The sequence below is a fragment of the Erpetoichthys calabaricus genome, chromosome 7 (genome assembly GCF_900747795.2).
Source record: "Erpetoichthys calabaricus chromosome 7, fErpCal1.3, whole genome shotgun sequence".
NCBI classification, from domain to species: domain Eukaryota; kingdom Metazoa; phylum Chordata; class Cladistia; order Polypteriformes; family Polypteridae; genus Erpetoichthys; species Erpetoichthys calabaricus.
In genome coordinates this window covers 165,605,960-165,632,107 of record NC_041400.2, presented here as the reverse complement: position 1 = coordinate 165,632,107, position 26,148 = coordinate 165,605,960, and the positions used below count along the sequence as shown (strand labels likewise).

At 35.8% G+C, this 26,148-nt stretch overlaps 1 protein-coding gene across 4 annotated transcripts in view; it reads right to left on the bottom strand.

The window, feature by feature from the left end:
* arhgef28a (Rho guanine nucleotide exchange factor (GEF) 28a) overlaps positions 1-26,148 on the bottom strand; it is a 281,479-nt gene that overhangs the window by 103,421 nt on the left and 151,910 nt on the right. For 2 of the 4 annotated variants that reach the window (XM_028805674.2, XM_028805675.2), the window contains exons 10-11: positions 4,981-5,111; positions 1,829-2,148 (exon numbers count right to left, since the gene is read on the bottom strand). In XM_028805674.2, coding sequence (XP_028661507.2) covers positions 1,829-2,148; positions 4,981-5,111 — 451 coding nt within the window. Of the gene's footprint in view, positions 1-1,828; positions 2,149-4,980; positions 5,112-16,643; positions 16,981-26,148 lie in introns of those variants that run through there. The other 2 variants (XM_051929496.1, XM_051929497.1) reach the window with 2 other exon arrangements.

The window sequence follows — 26,148 nt, the reverse complement described above, 5'->3', positions numbered from 1 at the left end:
GTGTTTTCTGTGTAATGATTGTGTGTTCTCTTTGTGGCTTATTGGAGCAATTGGAGGTTACGTCATCAGAGGTAGTTGGGTGTATGTTTCTTTTAATCAGCAAAGTGAGAGAGAACAAAGTGTACAGCTAACTCATTTTACTTTAGAGTGGTCTTTATTTTCTTTTCTGCCAAACATAGTGTGTAAGTAAGTAGATGTTTTAACGCACAGTGAATTGAAAAAGAAAAAAAGTGTGTGACTATTGCAACTCAGAATTTGTGCGTGTAAATTACAGTTTTGGGACTGGAAATAGTAAAAGGTCTCAGTGTGCAAGCAACAGACTGAACGTATGTTTGAACAATGCTGTTTTAGTTTAATCAGGTTACATATTTGAGTAAAAATGTTGCCAGAGATTACTTGTGAGTTTTGAACACAGCGTAATTGTAGGCTGGAATAAAACACAGCTCTGTAATAGGTTCAGAACTCTGGAGTAAACAGTAGTGGGTTAAAATCCTACACTGAAATAAACTAAGCTAATAGCTAGGAAAGGAAGGAAAGTTTGCAATTTCCTCAAGAATTCCTTTGGTCTCCCCTATGTAGAACAGAGCCGAGAAGAAGGACTGGGAAGGCTAGTCATAATGGTTGCAGCTAGCAGATAGAAACTCGGACTAGCTCACACTAGTACAAGTAGTAGTTTATAGGGTAAGCGGTTCAAGTCCAGGAAAATGTATTGTGCACACAAATTTTGAAATATCTGATATACATTTCAGAGTCCTGAGTTAATTTGGGTTAAAATATGAGTTTTTGAATATGTGTAATATTTGGTGTAATCAAAATGTCTCCACTTTTGGTTATAAAAATGTTCGTAAACATGCAAAACATCTTTCCTTCAGACGCTTGGGGGAAAATGTTCTTTTGATAATTATAAAATGCAAAGGAGACAATTTCTTTCAAGGAATTGAAATTGTGTGTACGTGTGTATGAGAGTGAGTTCACTATGGTGCTTTTGGGAAATGCAGAATGTATGGTGGCATAGAGATTAGCACCGCTGCCTGGCAACAGAAAACGAAGGTTCAGACTTGTACATTCTCTGTGTGGAATGAAATACGTGAATACATGAAAGGAAAAAAGTATGTAAATGCTTTAAATAGTAGATGCTAAATAATAATAATAATAATAATAATAAAACTTGAGTGAGACCAAATGTGTTAGAGATAGTTTGAGTGAGTTTGAGTACATTATGCAGTATATGGAAGAGACCTCTGTGACTGAACTGTATTAAACAAGGTTTAAGCGAGTTTGGGGATATTACTGGTTAAAATAAATGTGTAAAATATTTGGTGTTGTTTGAAAGGATGAAGCAATTGATAATAAGTATTCTTAAAATTGGGAACATGTTTGTTTGCTTGGATTGAAAGAACTTTAACTTCAAACTGAAAATTATATTATTAGGTGCAATGAAAAGTCTCCAGATTTGGCATAATGTGTACATCACCTTCCTTTTTTGAGTACTGGCCAGGCTCAAATGGAGGGCGTATCTTTTAGTAATTTTAAAGTAAATTTCAAGTAAAAGGAGACATATTGTCTAGGACAGCAAGGAAACTGGTGATAAGCACTGGCTTCCAGTCCAGCTAGTGTTTCATACTAAGATATGCAATAAAAAGGGGGCTTAGCTAATAAAAGATAGACTGTGCTTTTTCTACAAAATGTTTCTGGATCAATATTCCCATTAACAAAATTTTTTTCAGTATTTTGATAGCAGCTGGTAGTCTTGATCACTTTGTTTTTGGGAAAGATAAGGAAATACCACTTCTGAACAAATCATTTTAAGAAAATGCGAAGTAATTACCTTTGTTTGTTTATCTTGCTATCACACTGACTTCCTCCTTGGTTAAACCCATGAGGCCGATGTGTCATATTCAGTCTTTGCAGGGCCAGATTAACAGGTGAGATAGGGGGCACAATCTCTGTGTTAGTATCTCTGTCTGTTAAATCCATATTCTCATGAAAGTGCCCTAGATTGTGATTAGACGTTGAAGGCATTTCTTCTAGGATTTGATCTGCACTTTGTTGGTGATACATCTCTCCTTGGTCTGAAGCATATTTCTCTTCCTGAACAGCTCCACTATTGATCTCATGAGAACTATATTTGATATTTAGATCATTAACCTGCAGAGTAATGGAGAAATGTTAAACCACAATTTGTAAAAAAAATAAGTAAATAAAACAGTATAAAAGATCTGAAATGTGTGCCACATAATGCGTTTCATGTACTTTATTTATAGAGAGCAAGTCATTATTTGAATTTATATTATAATGCACTAAGAGAAACAGAAAAATAGGACAATTTATAACAGATGCTGAGTCTAGTGAATAAAGGATACATTTGTCACATAAGTACTAATAGTAAATGTGTAAGTGCTAATCTATTCATTTGCTTGTGACCACAAAAGAAACATAAAAGTAAAATTAAATTTAAATCACACAACAAAAATGGTTGCTTTTGGGCCTTTTACAATTAGGATAAAACATTAAAAACTGACAACAGATTCTGTTACAAATCAACACAGAGAATGGTACTGTAGTCCACCAGGTAGAACTCCTACTGCATAGCACTTCAACCTGGATCACTGACATCTTTGTGCTGTTTCTATAATGGGTTTCCTCTTACAGGAACTGGGAAGCAATGTGGAACTATTTACAGGACACGCAGGAATTAGGAGAGTGTTTTTTTTTAATGTGCAGTGCATCTACAATTGATATGACTCTGTAAATGTGTGCATTATATGTGATTTGCTTAATTAGTTTCTTGGATAGATGAATATGTACTATATGTTCTGTTTACACGGTTCTAAACTTCTCCACTAGCTCTAAGACAGCAAAATGATATCTTATAATGATGCATCAAATGATAATCCAAAAGAAAATTTTACAGCTAAATTTATTGATAATCTTTTTTTCTTTCGAGGAAGTCTATGGTTTCCTTGTTGTCTGTTATCCTCTTTGATGTGACCCCAAGCAACTGGTTGCTGACCACTTTGCACTTTGGTAGTACTTCTGGCTCTCACTACCTCCATAATTGACACTGAAGCAGGAAGAGTGTTCTTACTTTTTCACACCTGCTTCTGCATGTGGTATTATTTGTTGAATTGCTAATGTTAAAATAAAATCACTGATGTGTTTTTTGCCACCTAACATTACATTTATCTAATTTTAGCACTTTATGAGGACTAGATAATTGTTTACATTGTGTCACATTAGATGACTTTTCCAGAAATTTTTAGTTGTTGCCTTCATTTACTGTACATAATCTTATTGTGTCAGAGGCAATGAGCTTCTGTGCGTAATGTGACATGCCCAGTGACTCAGTTCAATTAGTCTGTGACTTACTTCGAAAAATCACACAGGTTTGATTTTGCCTTTAGTTGTAGGGGAAGGCTGTATGAGCATGAGAGTTGACAACCAATGAATGCTCATCAGAGAGTCCAATGCATATAATGTAGGAATTATAGGAATAAATACGTGTTTTGAACTTCAACAACAGAAGATAGGCTCATCTTTCTGATGTCTTGTGTTTTACATGCTAAAACAGAATGGGGAAAAAAAGAAAAATAATGTTCAAGACTGCGGTTGAATGTGCTGTAGCTGTAAACCCTTTCTTTGTAAAGGGCTGGTAGGGAACCAGCACTGTCAGATTGCACACTATTGGCTGTCAGAAAAATGTGCAAGCCTGACTGTGCTGAAAGATTGGCTTTAGGTCGGTAAAATGGACATGGGCAATAATTTTCATTTGTATAAACATCAGAAAATCTGACTTACCCCATGACTAGAAGTTGCATAATGTTACATCAGCTTTGATTGTTGTAGTTGTATTATTTTAAAATTTATAATTTAAAATACACAACATAAATGGAGAAATATAATTTATACTATATGAGTAAATGTCTGATTTTAATGCGATGAAGAGTAAGTATAAACTGTACCTAATTCTCTGTTCAGACTAAAGGTCTGGCAGTTGTCCTTATGGAAAATATCATGTAATGGGAGACATGACCTAGTTGATGTATAAATACATGGTCTAAATGGACCAAAGAAGCAGCACAGATGATAGTCTTTTTATGTGATGGTGCCCTGAACTGTCTCCCTACTAATGTGCCATGTTATCTATAAATTTAATCATGCAAACTTGGAGGTCAAATCTTCCATGGGAGATGTAGGAATCATTATTAAAAATTACCTGACATTAAAAATCAATAAAGCAGGCTACACAAACCTGATGGCAATCCAAAATTAATTGGGCAGAGAATACACCTTTTAAATGCATCAAATGAAATCTCACCAAGACAACATACTGTATGAAGATTCATTGTGGTGGTTACTTCTTACTAGTAGAAAATCCTGAGACTGAGTACTGAGTACTGGTATTGCTTTCCTTTACCTCACAAAGCTTTTCCAAACAATGTGAGGGCTTCCCCATCAAGAAACTGATTATCATCATTTCATTGTTACATATTGTATATGAAACTGCAATACATTCGACTACATGCTTAGTCTAATAACATCAAAGGTTTTAAATCCTAATAGACCTCACTCACTTCAGATGACTGATACATGCACCACTGAGGCATTTTGACCATGGCATAGTGACAGTACAAGTGTTGTAAACTCACTGCTATCTTGTCTACTCAATTTATAACCTTATCCACTCAATTAATAATCTTCTGAAGGAAATTCAAATGTGATGTACTCTAGTGGTCATGTACTGCACTCCTGTGCAAGTTTTCGTGCAAACTGGGCCCCTCCTTCTGGGTTTAAGTTTTTTATTTTTGTACTATAGAATACATAAATAAAGTTCAGTAAAGTTTTTTCTATTTATTATTGACAACTTTCTTCTTAATTACTTAAATTTTCTGCATGGAACTAATATTAAATCAGTAGCAGTTTCCAAAACTTCAATAAATAAATAAATGACTGAATGAATGAATACAAAATGTTACACACCTGCTCCACGACCATAGAATTGGCATAGATTTCATCCTTTGCATTCAACATGGCTGAAAGTCGTGCAGCGGCACTAAAAGTAGGACGGTCTTTGTTTTTCTTAAAGGCATCTGACAATGAGCTGCTGTTGTCTGTGATGAAAATAAAACAAAAAACTGTCCAATACAAATACAAAAGTATGAAATACCACTTTGGGCCTTATCATACATACGTATTTGTAACTAAACTCATCATATGCCCATTCATTAAGCGTTTTGTTACTTTCTCATGTGACGGTGTGGGTCGGCTTCTTGCTCCCTCTTCATTTTCTTTAGGGAGCCTCTTGAACCTGACACCTTCTATAACGTAACCAGATGAGCATGGCTGATGAGGACAAAACACACATGAACCAAGGGGAAGGTGCCCAAAGTGCTCAATGCTTTTATTAAAAACAAATCAAAATGTTCCAAAAGTGCAGTGCTCAAAAAAAAAAACAGTTCAATAAATAAATAACCCATTTAAAAAACAAAGGTGAAGTAGAGGTTAATATCAATACTGAAAACACATCAATTAAAACAAGGTTAAAACTACTTGCCAGGAAACAGTTCTTTTTAAAAACCCGGTGCCCTGATCTTTTAAATGGTGGCTCCTCTGCTTATCCCATCGGGCCAGGCAGCAGAGGAGTGGCCCTAACAGCAGATGCAGCTGACCTTCCTCAGTTCCGGGTCCCTGTCATCCCATGGCTACGGAAAGGCTCCCTCTCCGGACCTTGGCTTGGGTCCCTAACGGCCAAGGAGCTCACACTGGGGCTCTCCTCCAAAGCCTCCTCAATCCCCGCTGCCTTCCCAAACTCCTAAACCCCTGGGGCCTCATGTATAAACGGTGCGTACGCACAGAAATGTTGCGTACAAACGTTTCCACACTCAAATCGCGATGTATAAAGCCTAAACTTGGTGTAAAGCCACGCACATTTCAACGGTACCTCATACCCTGGCATACGCAATTTCTCCGCTCGGTTTTGCAGAATTATTGGTATACAGCATCAAAAAGACGCTGCCTCAGCCACGGCATAACGCTTCAAAGCCTTTCCTGTACGGACCTCGCAGTTCACAAACAGTTTCATCCCAAGAACTATAAACACACTCAATCAGTCCATCAAGTGCTCCTTGTAGAATGCTTTGTACTTATAAGTACAATTACCCCACTGTAAACTTGCACTACAGTTATAATATTGCACAACCTGCACCACTTTATAAAGCGCGTCTTTACATATGATGACGATATCATTTTTAAGATGAAATGCAGCAAAATATGTTGATTATATTACACAGATAAAACTTTAACTTCATTTAAATAATCTGTATTGTTAATAATTAAACATGTGAGGACACGGTGCCGCAGCGCTAGCTAGTTCAGGGATTGTTCCTGCCTTGCGCTGTATTCTTGCTGGTGCTGACTCAACACTGGAAGGATAGATAGATAGAATAATTAAACATGTACTATGAAGATATTTCAATGTTCCTTAAAAGTTTTGAAGAATCTGCGTTCTAAGCTTACAGATGGCTTCACGTCTATTACAAAGCTGATTGTGTGGCAATTGGGTATTTGGAGAAAGAAAAGTAAGGACAGGAATTGGAGGTTAGTATGTTTGAAAAAGACAGTACTTCTGTAATAAATTATTTCATCGAAGGTCGCGCATGGCACAGCAAGCCTCTTGCATGAGACATAAACAAGCACTGCGCCACCGTGTTCCCATGTTTAATAACATGTTTTCATTCCTATCATCATGAAAAAGATATCACGTATACATCTCAGTATTTTAATTATTCAGAGAGCTGTAATATCACGAAAGTAATGGATTATGTGTCCTGTCGGAGAAAGAGAAAGTCCGTTTAAGAAGCAGGTAGTGATTCACACGCAGTGCACAAAGATCAAATACAGAACAAAGCATTTAACGTGCTACTTTAGTTACGATGGGATTTAAGAAACTAGTAAATTAAACGATTTTATGATGAACTTTATGATGTTCTACTTTAATGGCAAAATAAACTACATGATTAAAGTGAAAATTTCGAGATTAAAGTTGACATTTTGTGCTTTTTTCCCACTGTGTGCCTATTTTTTTTTTGCCTGTACCCTAATAAGTTTTCATATGACACTCAAACGGTAGGCTACGACTTGCCTTTTCACGGTGACTTTGATATGTGACTTCTTTTTTTTATTTTGGGCACTGTGCGACTTTGTGAACTTGAGCTTTTGAGTTTCTCCGACACGCTATGTCACTCGATCAACTTCCTTTTGTTGTTATTACCACTGTTTAAACCAACAAATAGTATGTTTTTCCTTTGTCTCCACTTGGTATTCGCTGAAATTCTTATATTTTCCCCCATGCTTTTCCTATTGTCTTTTCACAGAAGGCTGAAATTAAGGGCTATTTATATTGATTTGCATATTCAAAGAGGCTTAATTCTGGGAGGAGTTGGGGCGGGACAGAAGGCGCGTGCACGTGCATTACTTTTCATGCTGATCAGGATTTATGTAGCAGAAGAACGTGGAAGTTTGCGTACGTACAGATTCCTACATCTGGATTTTTCTGTGCGTACGCACATTCTCGCTTTGTGGTTACGCCATGTTATAGTGTGAGTTCTACGCATGGCATTATACATGAGGCCCCTGATCACTCCCAGTCCTCATTGCAGCTCAGCCGGAGTGGCCCATTCCAACTGCCCCATTCCCACCCCGAGTTTCAGCCACACACTCTTCTTCAGGGATCACTTCCCAGCTGCCTTCTTTCTCTCCCTCAAGTCTGCTCTCTTCAGCTCACTCATTCCCACACCGGCTCCTTCTGCCTCCTGCCTTGTGCTTTCCTTTCTCAATACCCCTTTCTCACACTCACGCTTCCCTTATAAACTGGGGATGGGGCACAGCTGTGGTAATGAGTAATAACGATCTTACACCTGTGCACTAAGTGCAGTGCCGTCCGGTCCCATATCACACACAGGAACTACACTGCCATGCAACACAAAGACATGAGTGTGGCGATTACTTATTTAAGAACGCCAAGCAGCCGTGGACCTCACTTTACCACATTCAGGATAAAGATTATTGTAAGACTGAATCCCACATCTGTTTTTGAATTTGCATATACCTGGAAAAGCCTATGCTTAGCAAAAACAATAAAGAAACTAAATATTTGCCAGTATTGATCTTTTCATTTTAAAAGCTCTTGTGGAACCTGCTAGCCTGATTGCTACTTCAAAGCCAAACATACCTGTGTTACATTTGATTCATAAATATTTATTGTGCTGTATACCCTGCTTATGCCATGATTTGAAAAAAAGAAGAAAAAGAAATACACAGTACTGGTAAATAATTTAGTTTGCTTCACTTAATATTTGATTTAAAGTAAAATGATATGTCTCATTTAAAGTACGATCTATTTTCTATCTATATTTCTTGATGTACTTTAGTACCAAATGACACTGTGAGTATTTAGAGCCTTTATCAAAGCAATCATCAGGATAGTCAAAGGCCTGCTTATAATGAAAACTACTAAAGACAAGTATAAGCAGGACAGTAAATAAAAAAAAATATTCAAAGAACATACCACAAAAAATCATTTATCATTGGTAGTAAGTATTTTAAGCATTTGCTGATACTGTAACATTGCCATTGCACCCTTTTTTTTTACCATCTAATCAATAATTCAGTATAATATCTGCTCAATGTCCTTGTAGATTATTCAAAATTTTTGCAACATGTTCTATCAATGAGAAAGCATTGAGTCATTCATCTCCCTCAACCTAAAACTTATATTATCAGCATAAACTATCCATCCATCCATCCATTTTCCAACCCACTGAATCCGAACACAGGGTCACGGGGGTCTGCTGGAGCCAATCCCAGCCAACACAGGGCAGGAACCAATCCCAGGCATGGTGCCAACCCACCACAGGACACACACAAACACACACTAGGGCCAATTTAGAATCACCAATCCACCTAACCTGCATGTCTTTGGACTGTCGGAGGAAACCGGAGCACCCAGAGGAAACCCACGCAGACACGGGGAGAACATGCAAACTCCACGCAGGGAGGACCCAGGAAGCGAACCCAGGTCCCCAGGTCTTCCAACTGCGAGGCACCAGCGCTACCCACTGCTTCACCCCAGCATAAACTAACTAAAATTTAACTAGCCAATGGATCGTACTAGACAAGTGGATCATTTGTTGTGATAAGGGTAATAGTGAAAAAGACCCACTGAATCTCATCACCAGTATTTGACTGAAAGGATGGTCTCAAATCTGGACCCTACAAAGCTATACTTAAGTATCATCCTCTACTGCCTTATCTGAAAAAGTATGTGATTTACCTAGGGCCACAACGTTGCTACATCTGTGTCCAATGCCATACAGCTGGCTGTAGTCTAGTTTAATAAGAACATTCAGGAGGTGAATGGAAAAATACATGGGAATACTATCTGACTAGTTGAGGAGTAAAGCTCTGTGTAATATATGGCAGACCTGTGATTAGCAAAATATGTTTATATTTTGGACTATAAGAAAGTCAGAGAGACACAGTTAATGTCTGTCAGATTTATAAATTGAAAAAGGGGACTCAAAAAGTTTAGATTCTATGAAAAATTAAGTGTCACAAGGAAGTATCAGTGAAATATGCAAGTGTGATGCAAGGTGGTGAATGTAATTTCTATCTGTCTGATAAAAAAAGAACATGTATTAAGCGATACATATGGCCAAATTAAATTATTACTTATTTAGTTGTCTCTGATATGTATGCCTCATACTGTTTCAGTGAGTATTTGACTAAAGTGACAGAAATGTTTGTGGAATGAAAAGGAAACTATAGGCCTTAACAGCAAAAATTCCCAGCTAGTTCTTCCTCTTAAATACTGTGCACTTGTGATAAATAAGCTGCAATAGTTCAATACTATTTTATTATCTCAGAGTTCATTTATACAATATTATCTTCAGTATTGAATAATGCCAGAGACAAATGAATTACTTGATTCTTTAAAGCTGTCATTTGTGCTCTTGATTTCCAGTATTGTATTGTTAAAGTTGTTTGCTTTGTTTTGTCATCAATAGTGTGAGCTATCCGTATGCTGATGGAAAAAAGTTGGATTGACATTTCAAAATTCATTGCTGAAAGACAATAAACAAATGAAAATGACAGCACAATGAAACAGTATGACATCAAGAACAAAAGAAACCAATAACAGCTCTTAAAGTTAATAACAGTTGTATTGCAGTCCTTAACCATCTTGTGTGGCCACACTCTTACAGCCACTACTACTTGACACCTCTTTAGTATAGGTCCAATAAGACTCTGAATCTTCAGTTGTGTATCTTATTGCTGCAGAATGGCCTGACAAAGCCGACTGGCCTTTGGTATTAAAGGAGCATCATATCTGGATGTTACAATCAAGTGAATCCCAAAGGTGCTCTATGGAGTTACCGTCAGGAGAGAATGTAAGCCAAGACAGCATTCATCAGTACTCCTCAGACCATTGGTGACCTAGAGGAAATGTGTGAGTGGCCTGGAATTGCTCTGCTATATGGTCAGAACCTGGGAGATGTCAGCAGGGAGCCTCTGGCAGGTCAGCAGTTGTATGGTCAGCAATATGCAGTCTATCCCTCACTGTCCCGTGACTGATTTGGACAATGTGTCAGTTGACAGTTTTAGTGACAGTATGTTTGCCAGATCTGAAACAGTTGATCCAGTTTGATATGTCAGTCCTGCTATGGTGTGGTCACTTGAGGACAACAAGACCTTGGATGGTCATCTGTCCTGGCAGTCTGCTGAGACCTTGTCTGGGGTTGGTACAGAGAAGCAGCTTAATCTGTGGATACTGGCAACACTAGCACATGACCTAATGGCCAGTAGTATGCCAAAGTCATTATTGAATGCACAAAAAACTGACCAAGTATAGCCTTTGTCTTACTCCGACGTAAACTTTGATAAAAGTCACTTGATCTGAAATTGTTCCATGTGACCCTTACTGAGTATCATTGTGTCTAGCAAGTTTATGTCTGTTTGTCAAGTTGCAATGTGTAAATGCCCAAGTTGTATCGCTGGTCAGAAGGCAAAAAATAATGGGAAATGTTTTGTGAAAGTATTATCGCAAAAGAAGAAGCCAGTCTAATAGTGGAAAAAGTAGGGACTAGAAGATAAGGAGGCATTGGGAAAAGCAAAAGAACAGTCTAAAAACAAGAGTGGGTCAGAGAGCCAGAGAGACTTAATTGATCTTGCAAATAAAACAAAAATGTTGATCAAAACTCATTTGTGAAGTTTGACTATAGATTTTAGATATATTCAGAAAAATGGACGCCACCATATTTGTAATGCTGGTTTCAACACCAAGTACAAGTGATGTCACGTATCATGTAGACATTTCATCACATGAACAATGGGCCTAGTAAGTACAAAAATGATGACCATGGCTATCAAAAAATGAGAGTATAATGACATCTAAAATCAAATAGTGATGCTAAATATATCCCCAGCAAAATGGAGAGCTTGAGACACAAGAAAATGTGAGTGTTTAGCTTTCTTAGGATTCTCACCAGCCACTGCCTTCATTTTTCCATGGCTAGTCTAACTGCTAATAATTCACTATTACCAGAGTCATAATTCTGTTATATGGGAGTCAGCATTTTCATAGTAAAAAAAGGCACTATGAAGCCATTTTTCTGTATAAGAAAAAAACAAAAAAACAGCCTGACACTGATAATAAATGTATGCATCAACCTCCAGTTCAAAAGCCAGGGAGCAATCTGGGTGTACTAGTATCATATATGAAGTAAAAGACAATTTAAGATCATTAAGGATTTCTAGAACTCATTAGTCCATATGAATTTCTATTTGATTTCTTAATCAAATCTGTTATTTGGGCAATCATAGAACTACATTAACAAAAACAAAGGTAATAATTGAAGAACCCAATTAAAGTATTGAACCTGTTTGACCAGCTGAGGTTCCTTCTAATCCAGACCCTCCAGACCTATCCCAGAAACTTCATAACTCAAGAATAAAACATAAGACTTATGAAATTCATTGTTTTCAGTTTAGTAAGTAAATTATTTTCATGGAATCTGGTTAATACATCATGTAAGTTTTGTACATGCAAATCATTTTTATTTTTTTTTTTTTAAAAATGAACATGTTTTAGATGTGATCCAAAACAAACTCACAAATCATCTCTGAAGATTTAGATCTAAAAGTCTGAAAAACAGTTGGTGCTTTAGCATACCCATATGGCATTGGCAGATACTCATAATGAGCTGAAAAAAATATTAAATTGGTCTTTCTTTTATCACCCTCACTGATTTGTACAAGATTACAGGCACTTTGTTCAACTATTTTGGTAAAAATTGTAGAGACCATGACTTGATTCAGTAGATTTTAAATTAAAGGTATCAAACAGTCACTATAATTTGAAAGAATGTATACATTTTTTAGACAAAATAGACACTTTTTAAACTATTTTGAGTTTCATTACTTTTAACATTTTACTAAAGTGCTCTGATTGTTTCTACAGAGACAAACCCTGATACTTTACTTTTGATATTTCTACTCCTTCCACAATGAGTTCTGGATACTTTTTAACATATGGGCATTGAGCAAATTTTATAAATGAGCATAATAAAGTACAAAAACCAATATAAAACATTGTAAACTGATAAATACTCATTTCTTTCTAATTCAACGTTTACTTATTATTTTCACTAAGACTTTATTTGCCTTTTATCAGTTGCTATTTTATTAATTTTCTATGAGTTTAACTACATAGTGATCCTGCTACATAATAGAAGAGATTTTTGCCCATATTCAAGGAATGTAAAGGCAAGCATTATGTGAAACACAAAAGAGCTTGATACAAATTTTACATACTTTCTCCCTAAATATTTTAAAGGATGGCATAATATTTAGCTTGGAGAATCCCAGCATTTGACTAATCCAACTTGACCCAATACATGCTTTTATGTGCATCGTCTCTCTCTTCAAACCTGTTACAAATAGGCAACAAATAACTCAGAAAATACATTTTTAAGCTCACATGCACAATAGATGCCAGCTGACAACCCATATGCAGTACTGTAAATACTTACTACCAGAAAAGGTTAAAGGCCATGTCAAGTCTAGCATATTGTTTTTGTTGGTTACAAAATGCAAACTACTCCAGACCGAATTAGGATTCAGGACAGCACTTTCTTGGTGAAACATTATTTATACTGTACTTTGAGGCAATTAGATCTGTTTTTAATGAAGCAGCCAAAGTAAAAAGAATAAAATACAAATTTTCAATGCCAAGCTGATATGAAACATAAGAAAAGAAGACTGAAAAAATACAGATTTTGGTAATATATTTTTTTTTTCATATGTTTTCAATACAGCTATTGTTAAACCTACTGTGAATAGTCCAGTTTCAAAAGGTTTAAAATTTAAATAAACAATACATTAATATTAAAGTATGCATTTTGCTCTACTGAGCCAAGGCTAAACAGAAATGTCTGTTGCCTGAGTAACCAAACCAACAACAAAGTAAAAATGATGGGCTTAAAGCTGCAATGGGAAATGTAACACACTATTTCACTTACAAAAAAAAAGTTTTAACTAATTTAACAAAGCAATTTGTTCACACTGAGTGTTGCGGTGAACCAGAGTAAAAGGTTCATTATTGTACTCACATAGGCTACTGCAGAGAACACACAACAAATCCTTTCAAAATCAAATAACAACTTTCCAGCATTCATTAGGTTTCCACCTATTAATGAGAATGAAACATAAATTCTGAATGTATTAATATTTTGGATCTTACTGTCTTTTACTACTGTAATGAGCATTGGCTATACACAGACCAGATCTAGAAAAAAATATTAAAAAAAGATGGACAGGTAGATGAATGAGATCAATGCAAACTTATTATTTAGTATTTATGCAGTTAACTGTATGTTGTCTTTGTTCACTATTTTACTTTGATAAAATGCCCCTTTTTATGTAAGTTTGGCTCCTCTGACTTCATTTTGGGATCAGGGAGAGCTCAAGAGAACTCCAACGATCCACTTTAAGTTAACGGATTATATACTGGAAAACTGGGTTTAACCAGAATAGAAAAAGAAAGGGAAGGTCCAGATATACAAGTGCATGAGAGGATAAGTACTTTAGAGACTGTAGTCTGAGAAACAAATAGTTGTCATTTCTGTTTTCTGTCTTATTTTTGTTTAATCTAGTAGAAGGGGCTACCAGTCTGGTACCCCAACCTTCGAACCCTTGTCTGACACATTTATGCTGGTTTTACTATTCCGAGAAGACATGCAAGTGAAAATTTCATTGTATTATGTACACTCTGTTTTACATGCACATTAACAATAAACCTGAACTTTACAGGTAAGAAACTCAGTATGTGTTTTTTATTTTGCTCACATAGACTAAAGTTATGATGCTAAAGGGATTACCCTTAATGAAGTAAATAAAACCTGTTCTAATATGGTTCATTCTGACTCCTTGGTCTCATGTCTGGGTGGTAGTCCACCCTAACTCCAGGACAGCCTAAAAATGCAAGATATTCATGTAGTTCAGTTTTTACATCCATATATTTATGTGATAATAAAAATCAAGTTGCTGGCATAAATAAGAACATACTTCTATATAAACCAAATTGTAGTAATTCCATTGAGTTATGCAGAAAATGTGTATATACTGCTCCTACAGACCACAAATACACCACATTATTTAAAATTATAAAAAAAAGTACAGTAATTTTGTGCCCTTAAAAAGGTAAAATGTGCAAGAACTGAAGATGTTGGAACATCTAAAATGTTTAAAAATCACTTGAACAGTATCTGGCTTACAAACATAGATGACAAAAGCGGATAAGTCCTTTATGTGAAGAAAATGCCTGTCAAGAAATTCATATTGTGCAACTACTTTGAGCAGACATATTAACTATGGATAATATTGGAACCAGTATGACAAGAGAAATCATAGAAGAAAAAAAAACACAAGAAAATAATTAAAAAACAACAACATGCTTAAAAAAGTGCAAACATACTCAATTGGCTGGTACACCAGATATAATTTTATGGCTTCAGAGCAAAAGGATTAAGGCTCTTTATTGGCAAAACCAACATACGGATTAAAAATACTGAAAATTATGATCCACCAATCTGCTCATCCTTCCTGGCACAGTTTACTTAATTATTAAAGGAAGAATGAGTTTAAATGATCCAACCCAGATATGTTGAGCGCTTATGGCCATAGCCTCTAAATACTAAAAGTTGTAACTGTTCTGAATGACAATTCGGCAAACTCAAGACTCATGGATTAATGTTAAATTAAACATTGTCATGTAGATTTTTTTTACACTTTACACTTTCATTTACACTTACACAGCAAAAATATTTTTGTTCCTTTAAATTGCTTATATCATGTAAATGATGGAGAGAAATTCTTGTCACCCATTTAATGTATGCAGTCATTCACTGGATGATAGACTTTCTGAATGCACCACATTAAAATGTAATACTGTGCATACAGTACTGCAATATTTTTTCTGTGACTAGTCTTCATATATAACATTAAATACATTTTATTACATATAAGAACATTCTATAGTGTGTACTAAGTAAGAGGAATTTTTGCATGCAAAAAATATAATAACATTGCTTGATTTCCAGAACTGGAGCCCAAATGGGTTAAGTAAACCACAAAGTGTCATGATGTAAGTTAGCAGCAGTGTTTCCAACCTGATGCTTTCCTCTTCATATCCAAATAAATCAGCCAGTAGTTAAATGCAGTATTAAAATTGAAATACTATACAGAAAATAATAGATAATTATACCATAAAGCTGAAAAAGTCACAAGGGTAAAAACACAAAAACTAAAACAAAATGTTCATGTCAGTAAAATATAAAAGACAAAAATATATCCTTTACAACCAAAATATAAAATATTTATCTAGAAGTCAACAGAAAATGTGTTTTACTGTCAATGAATACTTAAAAATACAATTTATTGCATGACATGCCCCTGTTCATGCTTTTTGACTTATGTTTATGTTATATTTCATTTTTACTACTATATTTGTTATTATAATATAGCATGTTGAGCTCATAAGCAAAACTGTGTTTAATATGAATAACTGAATTAAACTATATCAGCTTACTAGGTCATTGATTCAGACAGAAACAGGACTTGTTCATAACGTTTTGCTGAGAATATAAATAAAGAAGGAAATTTACACCAATGAGCTTGCTAACAAAAGATTAAATTATGTAATCAGTACAGAATGCATTTTGATGTTTTTAACAAATGCAGTATTTTACATAAATTACAATGGACTCTATAAACACAACTAAGTAAAAAAATACATTGCTAAATGTACACTTTGAAGCTACACTATAGTTCTGTCTTTTGACATATACATACATCTTTTGTAATGTTTTAACAAAGTATTTAGTGTATCTTCTGTTTTAGAAGCACGCAATCTTTGAAAATAATAAAACTGAACTTCTGATGTCTTTAAAATTAAAGAAACTCCTTACAAAATCAGAAAAATGAAAATGTTTAGTTTAACTGTTAACACCTATTTACATTTCCCTTTTTTACTTAAAGTTTTAACTACATGTTCCAGTGTATAAGGTAAGGTACAGCATACATGTTACCTTTTTTTGAAGTTCTGCGTCGAATCCTCATTTTTGGCAGGGAAGGCCAAGAGTAATTGAAGGGAGAATCAGAATCTGAATCCATGTTTTTCAAGAAATGAAATAAGCTACATCTATTACTCACAGCATTACAGTCTTCTTTCAAACAACCTCAGGTTAAACTGTGATGTAACATGAGGATATCAAAATACCCAGGCCTAAGCATACAAAAAACCAGGGATGGATGTTTGCTAACACTCCAGGTTTGTCCCAGACATTCTCAAATGCAGATAGCTCAAACACAACATTAAGATGTCTGTCCTCTGAAGTCAAAATAAAAATGAATTAAGCAGGGCAGCTGTTTTGTTGTCCAGGAGTATTTAAAAGGTCAACATGAGCCAATGAATCATTAACTCACCTTTTCATTTCTATGTAAATTAAACCACTGGAGCTAAGCCACTACAGATGACAGTAAAGCAGAGTCTTCAAATTAAGAAGTGAAAACCTCCAAGTTGCAGTAAGAAAGGTTATACATCTGTAATATGGTGTAGTTATCAGGTAACAGAAAAACTGCTGTCCGTGTGGTTAAAAGGCTTTAAAAGCTGCAGTATACTGCATAAAACCAAGGCTTCAGCTCCATTCACTGCGAGTCAGTTTGTTTGGCAGGCATTTCAATCTGGCAGCTGCAAAAGTATTCTGCTTGAAGAAAGTTAAATGTTTTATTGCTAGCATGCTTATTTTCTAAGGCGCTTACAAAGTAAAAAAGAAATCCCACCAGCCAAACAATTCTACATTACAATTTGCTGCAATACAGTAGTTTCATATAAAAGCTATCACCTTTTTATTTTCTTTTCTAGTTTCATGATTGCTTTTTATCAGGCAAAGTTCTTGCACTGTTTTTAAATAAATGTGGTACCTTTAAAGAACTAGGCTAACCATGTAGCTTTGCTAGCAACCGCTTTACAACAATTCCTCCATTCTTGTTGTCTCCCTGAACAACTTGCTGGCAATTAACATTCAGCATGGCCTTGACATCCCCTCCCCCAGCACCGGTACACGAGCAAGCACCAGACTTTTGTCTCTGTACATGTCTTTCCTTACACTTCAAACAAAGAAATATTTATTCTCTTAAACATTTCAGATTTAAATTCATTGATATTTATCTACTACATTTTTTTGATGAATGAAAGAAAAGAAAATGCATAATGGAATTCTCTGCAAAAAACATATTTAATGTACTGCATTGTGTTTTCTTTTATATTTATGTTTCTCTAAAATGTTTAGCCTGAGCTAGGCTAACAAAACAAAGTGATACCCAGAGAAGAATAGCTCTAACTTGTAAATTATTTCTCATTTTGATTGTTATTCAAATAAAATTAAATCTGTAGTAGTTTTTCTGCATGGTAGAAAATCTCTGAGATTTATATTAGTCTGCACAGTACTAGAATATGAGACAGAACTTGGAAAGAGAGTAAGGAGGGTGGGCACCTGGACTATTTAGATTTATTATTTTTTTAATGTAGATCTATCATCTTTTGAGGTTATGTGTTGATACTCTTTAACTGTACTAATAATATTTGATCACAAAATAAATAAATGAATAAATCTGTATAGTGTCAAGACCTTTAACATACACAGAACTTAAACCATTCAGTTTTTGGTAAATGCACTTTAAAATATATTTGGAGATTGGGATGCACAAACTACAATCTGTTAGTCAGATTCTGCTCATCAAAAATATCTATTAGCCACACTCCATTACAGTTAGGTCCGTAAATATTTGGACAGAGACAACTTTGTTCTAATTTTGGTTCTGTACATTACCACAATGAATTTTAAATGAAACAACTCAGATGCAGTTGAAGTGCAGACTTTCAGCTTTAATTCAGTGGGGTGAACGAAACGATTGCATAAAAATGTGAGGCAACTAAAGCATTTTTTAATACAATCCCTTCATTTCAGGGGCTCAAAAGTAATTGGACAATTGACTCAAAGGCTATTTCATGGGAAGGTGTGTGCAAGTCGGTCGTTATGTCATTATCAATTAAGCAGATAAGAGGCCTGGAGCTGATTTGAGGTGTGGTGCTTGCATGTGGAAGATTGAGCTGTGAACAGACAACATGCGGTCAAAGGGAACTCTCCATGCAGGTGAAAGAAGCCATCCTTAAGCTGCGAAAACAGAAAAAACCCATCCAAGAAATTGCTACAATAATACAAGTGGCAAAATCTACAGTTTGGTACATCCTGAGAAAGAAAGCAAGCACTGGTGAACTCAGCAACGCAAAAAGACTTGGAGATCCATGGAAGACAACAGTGGTGGATGATCGCAGAATCATTTCCATGGTGAAGAGAAACCCCTTCTCAACAGCCAACCAAGTGAACAACACTCTCCAGGGGGTAGGCGTATCGATATCCAAGTCTACCATAAAGAGAAGACTGCATGAAAGTAAATACAGAGGGTGCACTGCAAGGTGCAAGCCACTCATAAGCCTCTAGAATAGAAAGGCTAGATTGGACTTTGCTAAATAACATCTAAAAAAGCCAGCACAGTTCTGGAAAAACATTCTTTGGACAGATGAAACCAAGATCAACCTCTAAAAGAATGATGGCAAGAAAAAAGTATGGAGAAGGTGTGAAAAAAGCTCATTATCCAAAGCATACCACATCATCTGTAAAACACGGTGGAGGCAGTGTGATGGCTTGTGCATGCATGGCTGCCAGTGGCACTGGGACACTAGTGTTTACTGATGATGTGACACAGGACAAAAGCAGCCAAATGAATTCTGAGGTGTTCAGAGACATACTGTCTGCTCAAATCCAGCTAAATGCAGTCAAATTGATTGGGCGGCGTTTCATGATACAGATGGACAATGACCCAAAACATATAGCCAAAGCAACCCAGGAGTTTATTAAAGCAAAGAAGTAGAAAATTCTTGAATGGCCATGTCAGTCACCTGATCTTAACCTAATTGAGCAGGCATTTCACTTGTTGAAGACTAAACTTAGCACAGAAAGGCCCACAAACAAACAGCAACTGAAAGCCGCTGCAGTAAAGGCCTGGCAGAACATTAAAAAGGAGGAAACCCAGCATCTGGTGATGTCCATGAGTTCAAGACTTCAGGCTGCCATTGCCAGCAAAGGGTTTTCAACCAAGTATTAGAAATGAACATTTTATTTCCAGTTATTTAATTTGTCCAATTACTTTTGAGCCCCTGAAATGAAGGGATTGTGTTAAAAAAATGCTTTAGTTGCCTCACATTTTTATGCAATCGTTTTGTTCACACCACTGAATTAAAGCTGAAAGTCTGCACTTCAATTGCATCTGAGTTGTTTCATTTAAAATTCATTGTGGTAATGTACAGAACCAAAATTAGAAAAAAGTTGTCTCTGTCCAAATATTTATGGACCTAACTGTATAGTACATTTCTATCCAAAATTAAATTATGCAAACAATTTTCCTATACAATGCATCAGCGCTGACATTGTGCTTGTTTCTAATGGCACTGAAAGGTGAGCGCACCTTCTAAGTGCTATGTCAGATTCAGACTTTGTGATCATGGTCTTCCACCTGTCTCTTTCCCTTACTGAAAATGTCATGCAATGTTGATACCAAACCATCTCAAAGGCATTGATACTCATGGCATTTCTCTGTATCCCAAAAATTTTAATTGTATCTCACATAGTAAATGTCTTTTCATCTGTACTTTAATAATCCTTCATTTGTTACTTTCTCTGTCCATGAAATTTTTAAAAATTCACATTTAGAAAATCTCACATCTGCCTAGTCTACCTTCAATTGTTTTGCTCACAGTACATGTTTCACAATGGTATGTTAAGAGAGACCATATGTAACACCTTAGAATGTTCACCTTTGTTTTCATTTGTATCTTTTGTTTTTTAAGTATGTGTTTTAACTGCAAGCTGTTTTCCCATAGCAATCTTTCTCTTGATATTTCTGATCATTTTTTCCTTCTTGAATTAACAAGCCACCAAAATTAACATAAGTGATCTACTTGCTTGACATTTTCACATTTTACTATTAACTGGTATCCTGGCACTACTTTATCTTTTGTAAACACCCCACTAACTGTTTTCTTGCAATTCAATGTTAGTCCGTTCATTTCACTGTCTTCTACTTTCACACTTAATATTCTCTGCAGTTGTTTTTCACTTTTAGAAATACAGAAATATAACCTGCAACTGACAGATATGGTAATTCTGACACCTCCTACCCTTATTTCTGTCATTTCTTCATTGCCTCTTAGAATCAATTTACTGTACGAGAAAATGTCTGCCGGAAAAACAGACTTTTGTCATACTCCTCATCTTATTGGCTTCCATTTTCCAAATTCAATGTTGATTTTTATGTATAGCTACTGTTTATGTCCAGTACAGACTAATTACTAATTTAATGTCTTCCATTAAGTGGCAGAATCTTAAATCGTTCAACATTTCCTCATGCTTCACTTTATCAAATACCTTTTTGTAATCGATGAAGTGCTTAGACAGACAGACAGACAGACAGACAGACAGACAGACAGACAGACAGACAGATAGATAGATAGATAGATAGATAGATAGATAGATAGATAGATAGATAGATAGATAGATAGATAGATAGATAGATAGATAGATAGATCCCATAACTGAGCCTGCCCTTATATTATCTTGTTGATTTGGTGGGTCTCTCTTTAAGTGATGTTGCCAGCTCAGCATACCACAGTATAGAAAATCACACAGGCCATCGCAGAGTTGTAGTTGATGAGAACAATGTGACTACTCACATTAAAGGAATGCAGCATCCTAAGAAATAAAAGAATCTGCTCTGCCCTTTCTTAAATAGTTCCTCTGTATTCCAAGACTAGTTCAAGCTGTCGTTAATGTGGACCTCCAAGTACTTGTAGAAGTGTACCACCTCTATATCCACTCCCTGAATAGAACACAGACATTGAGGCTCTTTGATGTGGTGAAAGTCAATAATCAGTTCCTGTATTTTGTTGATGTTAAGGAGCAAGCAATTCTCTTTGCCACCAAGAAACAAAGTTCTCCAACTGTCTCCTATACTGTATTCTGTCTCATCCTCCTTATCGATACACGCCATAAGTGCAGAATCATCTGATAATTTCTACAAATGACATGACCTGGTTTAACATTTATAGTCTGAGGTGTACAGGGTGAAGAGAGAAAGAGACAGGACTGTTCCTTGTGGTGCTCCAGTTTTGCACACTTCCCTATCTAAAGGCTGATTTATACTTGTGTGTCGAGCCTATGGAGTAGCTATGCACGTAGGCTACACTGTTTACACTTCTGTGTCGCACTGTGTCACGGGTACCTACATATACCACCAATTAGCATGCAGGTAACACACAAGAAAAATGGTCAGTTTTTCCCTCCAGGATCACCATTCCTTTTGCTACACATTTTCTTCTGTAGGTGAACATATTTGTCCCTCACATTTTTCCATGTTTTTATACACTTACTGACTTCCAAACCAAATGACGAACTGAAACATTTTTCAGAAAATGCATAGTTACTAAACTAGCCAATCAGAGACGCAGGGATCTGCATAGCCACATTTATTAGGAGGTGTGCGTCAGGCTACGTTGTACACTGGAGGTGAAGCAGACTATGGCCTACCTATGGAGTAGGCTCAACAAAGGAGCATAAATCAGCCTTAAAAATGTACATTATTTTGCCATAATTAAATACAGACATATTAAAACAATAATAAATCATAAATATACTGTAATGGATTGCCAAGGTGTTTACGGGACTTACAGTAGGTAGCACGTAAGACAATAAAATGTCAGTTGAGCTACCAGGCTGCTGCATTTACTATAAAAGTAAGAGGGGGTCCTAAAACATGTAATTGGTGGGATTTTGTTCAACATTAAAGGAAGCTCAAGGACAGCACTACAGTAGAGGGCTTGATGAGCTAGGAGAAAGAAAAGGATAAAGGGGAGATTTTCTGGTGGTATTTGGTGAAGTGAATTAAGTAGGCACCTCACCAGCTCTTTCTGACATGGCCCATTGTGTAGGCTAATTTTTTCCCTTAAAATGAATCCATTATTTTCAAATTATTTTGAACTTCTTGAATTTTGTATCTGAGTTGCACATACAAAGGATGATCAAAATGTTTTTTTAAGCATAAAGTTGAAACAGGTATTATTTACATGGCTTGTTTTATATATTGGCAAAAGATTAGCTTCTGTCTGCGGTGGATTGGCACCCTGCCCGGGATTGGTTCCTGCCTTGTGCCCTGTGTTGGCTGGGATTGGCTCCAGCAGACCCCCGTGACCCTGTGTTCGGATTCAGCGGGTTGGAAAATGGATGGATGGATGGATTAGCTTCTGTGTACTAAAATGTATGAATTACAATTTACATTTGTCATTTAAAGTGTATTTTGTTTCAGAACCACATCAACATGTTGCACATTACCTCTTACACCAATGTTGTTTAAAATTAAATGTCTAAACTGTTCACTACAGCATACCAAACAAAAGGAATGTATCTCCTCCAGGCACAGTGGGTAAATGATTGACTCAGGGATGCTACAGTTTGGCTAGTGTTTCCTCTATCACAAATGAATTAAAAAAAAAAAAAAAAAAAACTCAACACAGGAGAAAATCAGTTCAGAGTTAAAGCCAGGAGAGAAGAAAGAAAATGTGAAAAATGTGACCTTTGCATACCAAATTCTAACAAAGTGAATAAAGTAATTTAAAATCTGGAAATGTTTCAGGTACATTCTTTTTATCACAGACTCAAACGAAAAAGTTTACCAAATGCTGACATAGCAACAGTGTCTTCTCATACAATACATTAGCAACACATTGTCTAGCTGACTTGGTCTGTTGGCAAGATTAGCTTGTAGAGGTGTATATCGTATATATCCAATTAGTGAAAAGTGACCATTAAAACTACAGTGCTCTGGTAACTACAGATAATTTCCCAATATAATGTGGTACTATTATGCAACCATGACAAAAATAGCTATCTTTTCCATTGTCTTCTGGGCATGACATTCTTTAAAGAGGAAAAAAGGACTAAAGTAACTCAAAAAACTGTGAAAAAATTTCAGACCTCTGAGAAGTACTATGCATTTCAAATATAAAAGAGAAATACATATAATTTGATAAATCAAAGTATATAAGCACATGATACATATTTAAGATTTATTTTTCCACATATTACACAGCATTAAGATTCATTAATTAAATACAGTATATGTGAATATTTAAATATAGCAACAGTCTAACACCACTCTAGACCAATGATCACAGCTAGGGCTTCCTCATAATCGCTGATCAGTCTCTCACATTAACTTTGAGGGATTCTGATCCACAGCTCTTAGCAAAATTCTTTCAACCTGTTAGAATTTAAGGACTGTCCTACATAAACAACTACCTTCTCTCTCAGAAACTTTTCAATGGGGTACAGACTTGTACTTTTGCAAATATATTATTTTTTCTATCATTTTACAGATGTTCTTGTATATTTATCATTATCTTATTGAAAAACATGTTTCACATTAGATTTCAGCTCTTGAATGGAGAGCTGAAAAAACCCTCTCAATTGTTCTCATACAAAATTGAGAATGCAGGGTTCTGTTAATGTACTGTAGACAGGCCATCCAATACTTGAAGAAACAAATAATCCCCTAAAGTTGTACGCATTCACAAACATAATTGCTGGTTTTGATGATAATCTTTTTTTCAAAAGCATAGTTTGTTTTATAAAAAATATAATGTTGTACATGGAAGCTTTTCACAGGACAGACCTCTCATACATGTTTGAAGATCACATTTCCTTAACCACTGTTCTAATATCACTGTTATTAATCACTCTTTTTTCTGATCATTGAGTTATGAACAAATTAACCAAGGCAAGAGCAGATTGTATGTCCTTAAATGTTAAAGTGATGGAGGTTTTTGCAAGACGACACAAGGAAGGTCCTAATACTCCTACACTCTACTTCTCCACCTCAAATTAAATTACAGTTATTCTGAAATCCTAAAGCCACAACAAGCAATGCTTTCCATCTTCTAGAACATTAGAAATATTTACAAAAGAGTAGGACATTCAGCCTGATAATGCAATCCTATCCACTTAATTCCTCTAAAATAGCATCAAGTCTGGTTTTGAAAGTCCTTAAAATCAATCTGTCCACCACACTACTTGCTAACATATTCCATGTATCTATGGTTTTCTGTGTGACAAAAAACGTCCTAATGTTTTTGTGAAATTTACCCCAAACAAGTTTTCAACTGCATCCCTATGTGTCATGTTTCAGCCAGGATTTCTCCTGTGGCTTTGATTCAAATCTTTGCTTTATGTCCTTTTTGCTCATTTTTTATTCTTTCGTTTACATTAACTGCTTGTGTTTATTTCTATTCTTTGTTTTTCATTTTGTCTATGTACCAATGCTTTGGTTATATCCCATGTGTTTTGTGGAGCCAACTGCCAATCACTGCCAGGAACTGCCCTCTGCATTTCGAATGCACAGGTAAATTTTCAGTGAGTACTATATTTCAATGTGAACAGAAACATAGAATGAGCTCACAAGACCTCTTAAACCTAAAGAAATCAACATGATAGTTTCTGACTTTATTGACACATTAAAAAAACATCAGTAGTTAGTCAGCCTGTCAGTTCAGGTCAGAAGTTATCTTGTATAGTATTTTGTGAATAATCACTTTATGACTATCAATGACTTTTTGCTGGTTTTGTGCTGATTTGAACAATCACTCGGACCAAAACTGCAGTGTATGGCCAACCTTAGGGTGTACTCACACTGGCAATTGTTTCCGTGCCCAAGCACATTTGTCCACATGTAATCCCCCAAAGTCTAATTCGTTTGACAAATGTGATCGCTCCGTGCCGGGCCAACCGTACCATGCCCTGACCTGCTTCGACCTAAGCATAGTTCAGTAGCATTCAGGATCAGTGTGATTGATAAACATGCCCAAGCATGGAAAACAGACATGATGTCAATGATGCGACAAGTCTGATAGTGCAATTTTCATTTTATTCAGTATGTTTTGAGTTAAAAATAGGTTTTAATTTTCACCTTACACATGAACGTGAATTGTAGTTGTCAAGAAAAGCTGCAAATTCCTCCCTTAATATCATTAAGGCCATAAAAATATTCAAGGACCTGCAGTACAATTAACAGAAAAACTATGCGCTGCATACTAAAATCTGTAAGAGGGTAGAGCGTTATCCTGCAATACACGACTCCAAAACAACCATAAAATGAGTGCTGCCACATTGTGTTTGGATCTTGTTTTGGCTTTACACAAAGTCACACTGTCATGACGAAATAGTGCCTAGGCCCAGAATGTTAAGCCCAGTGTGTGCTGTAGACATTTAGAGTAAAATACCCTCAGACCTTAAAATTCACATAAATTTCATTACAAATTGGCCCATTCTCGGCAATAAAAGGAAAAGATGAAAAACTGTCAGTGCACATTTGCTCAGCATAAATGACAAGAAAATATTTTTAAAATTATAAAATTGTATAAAAGTG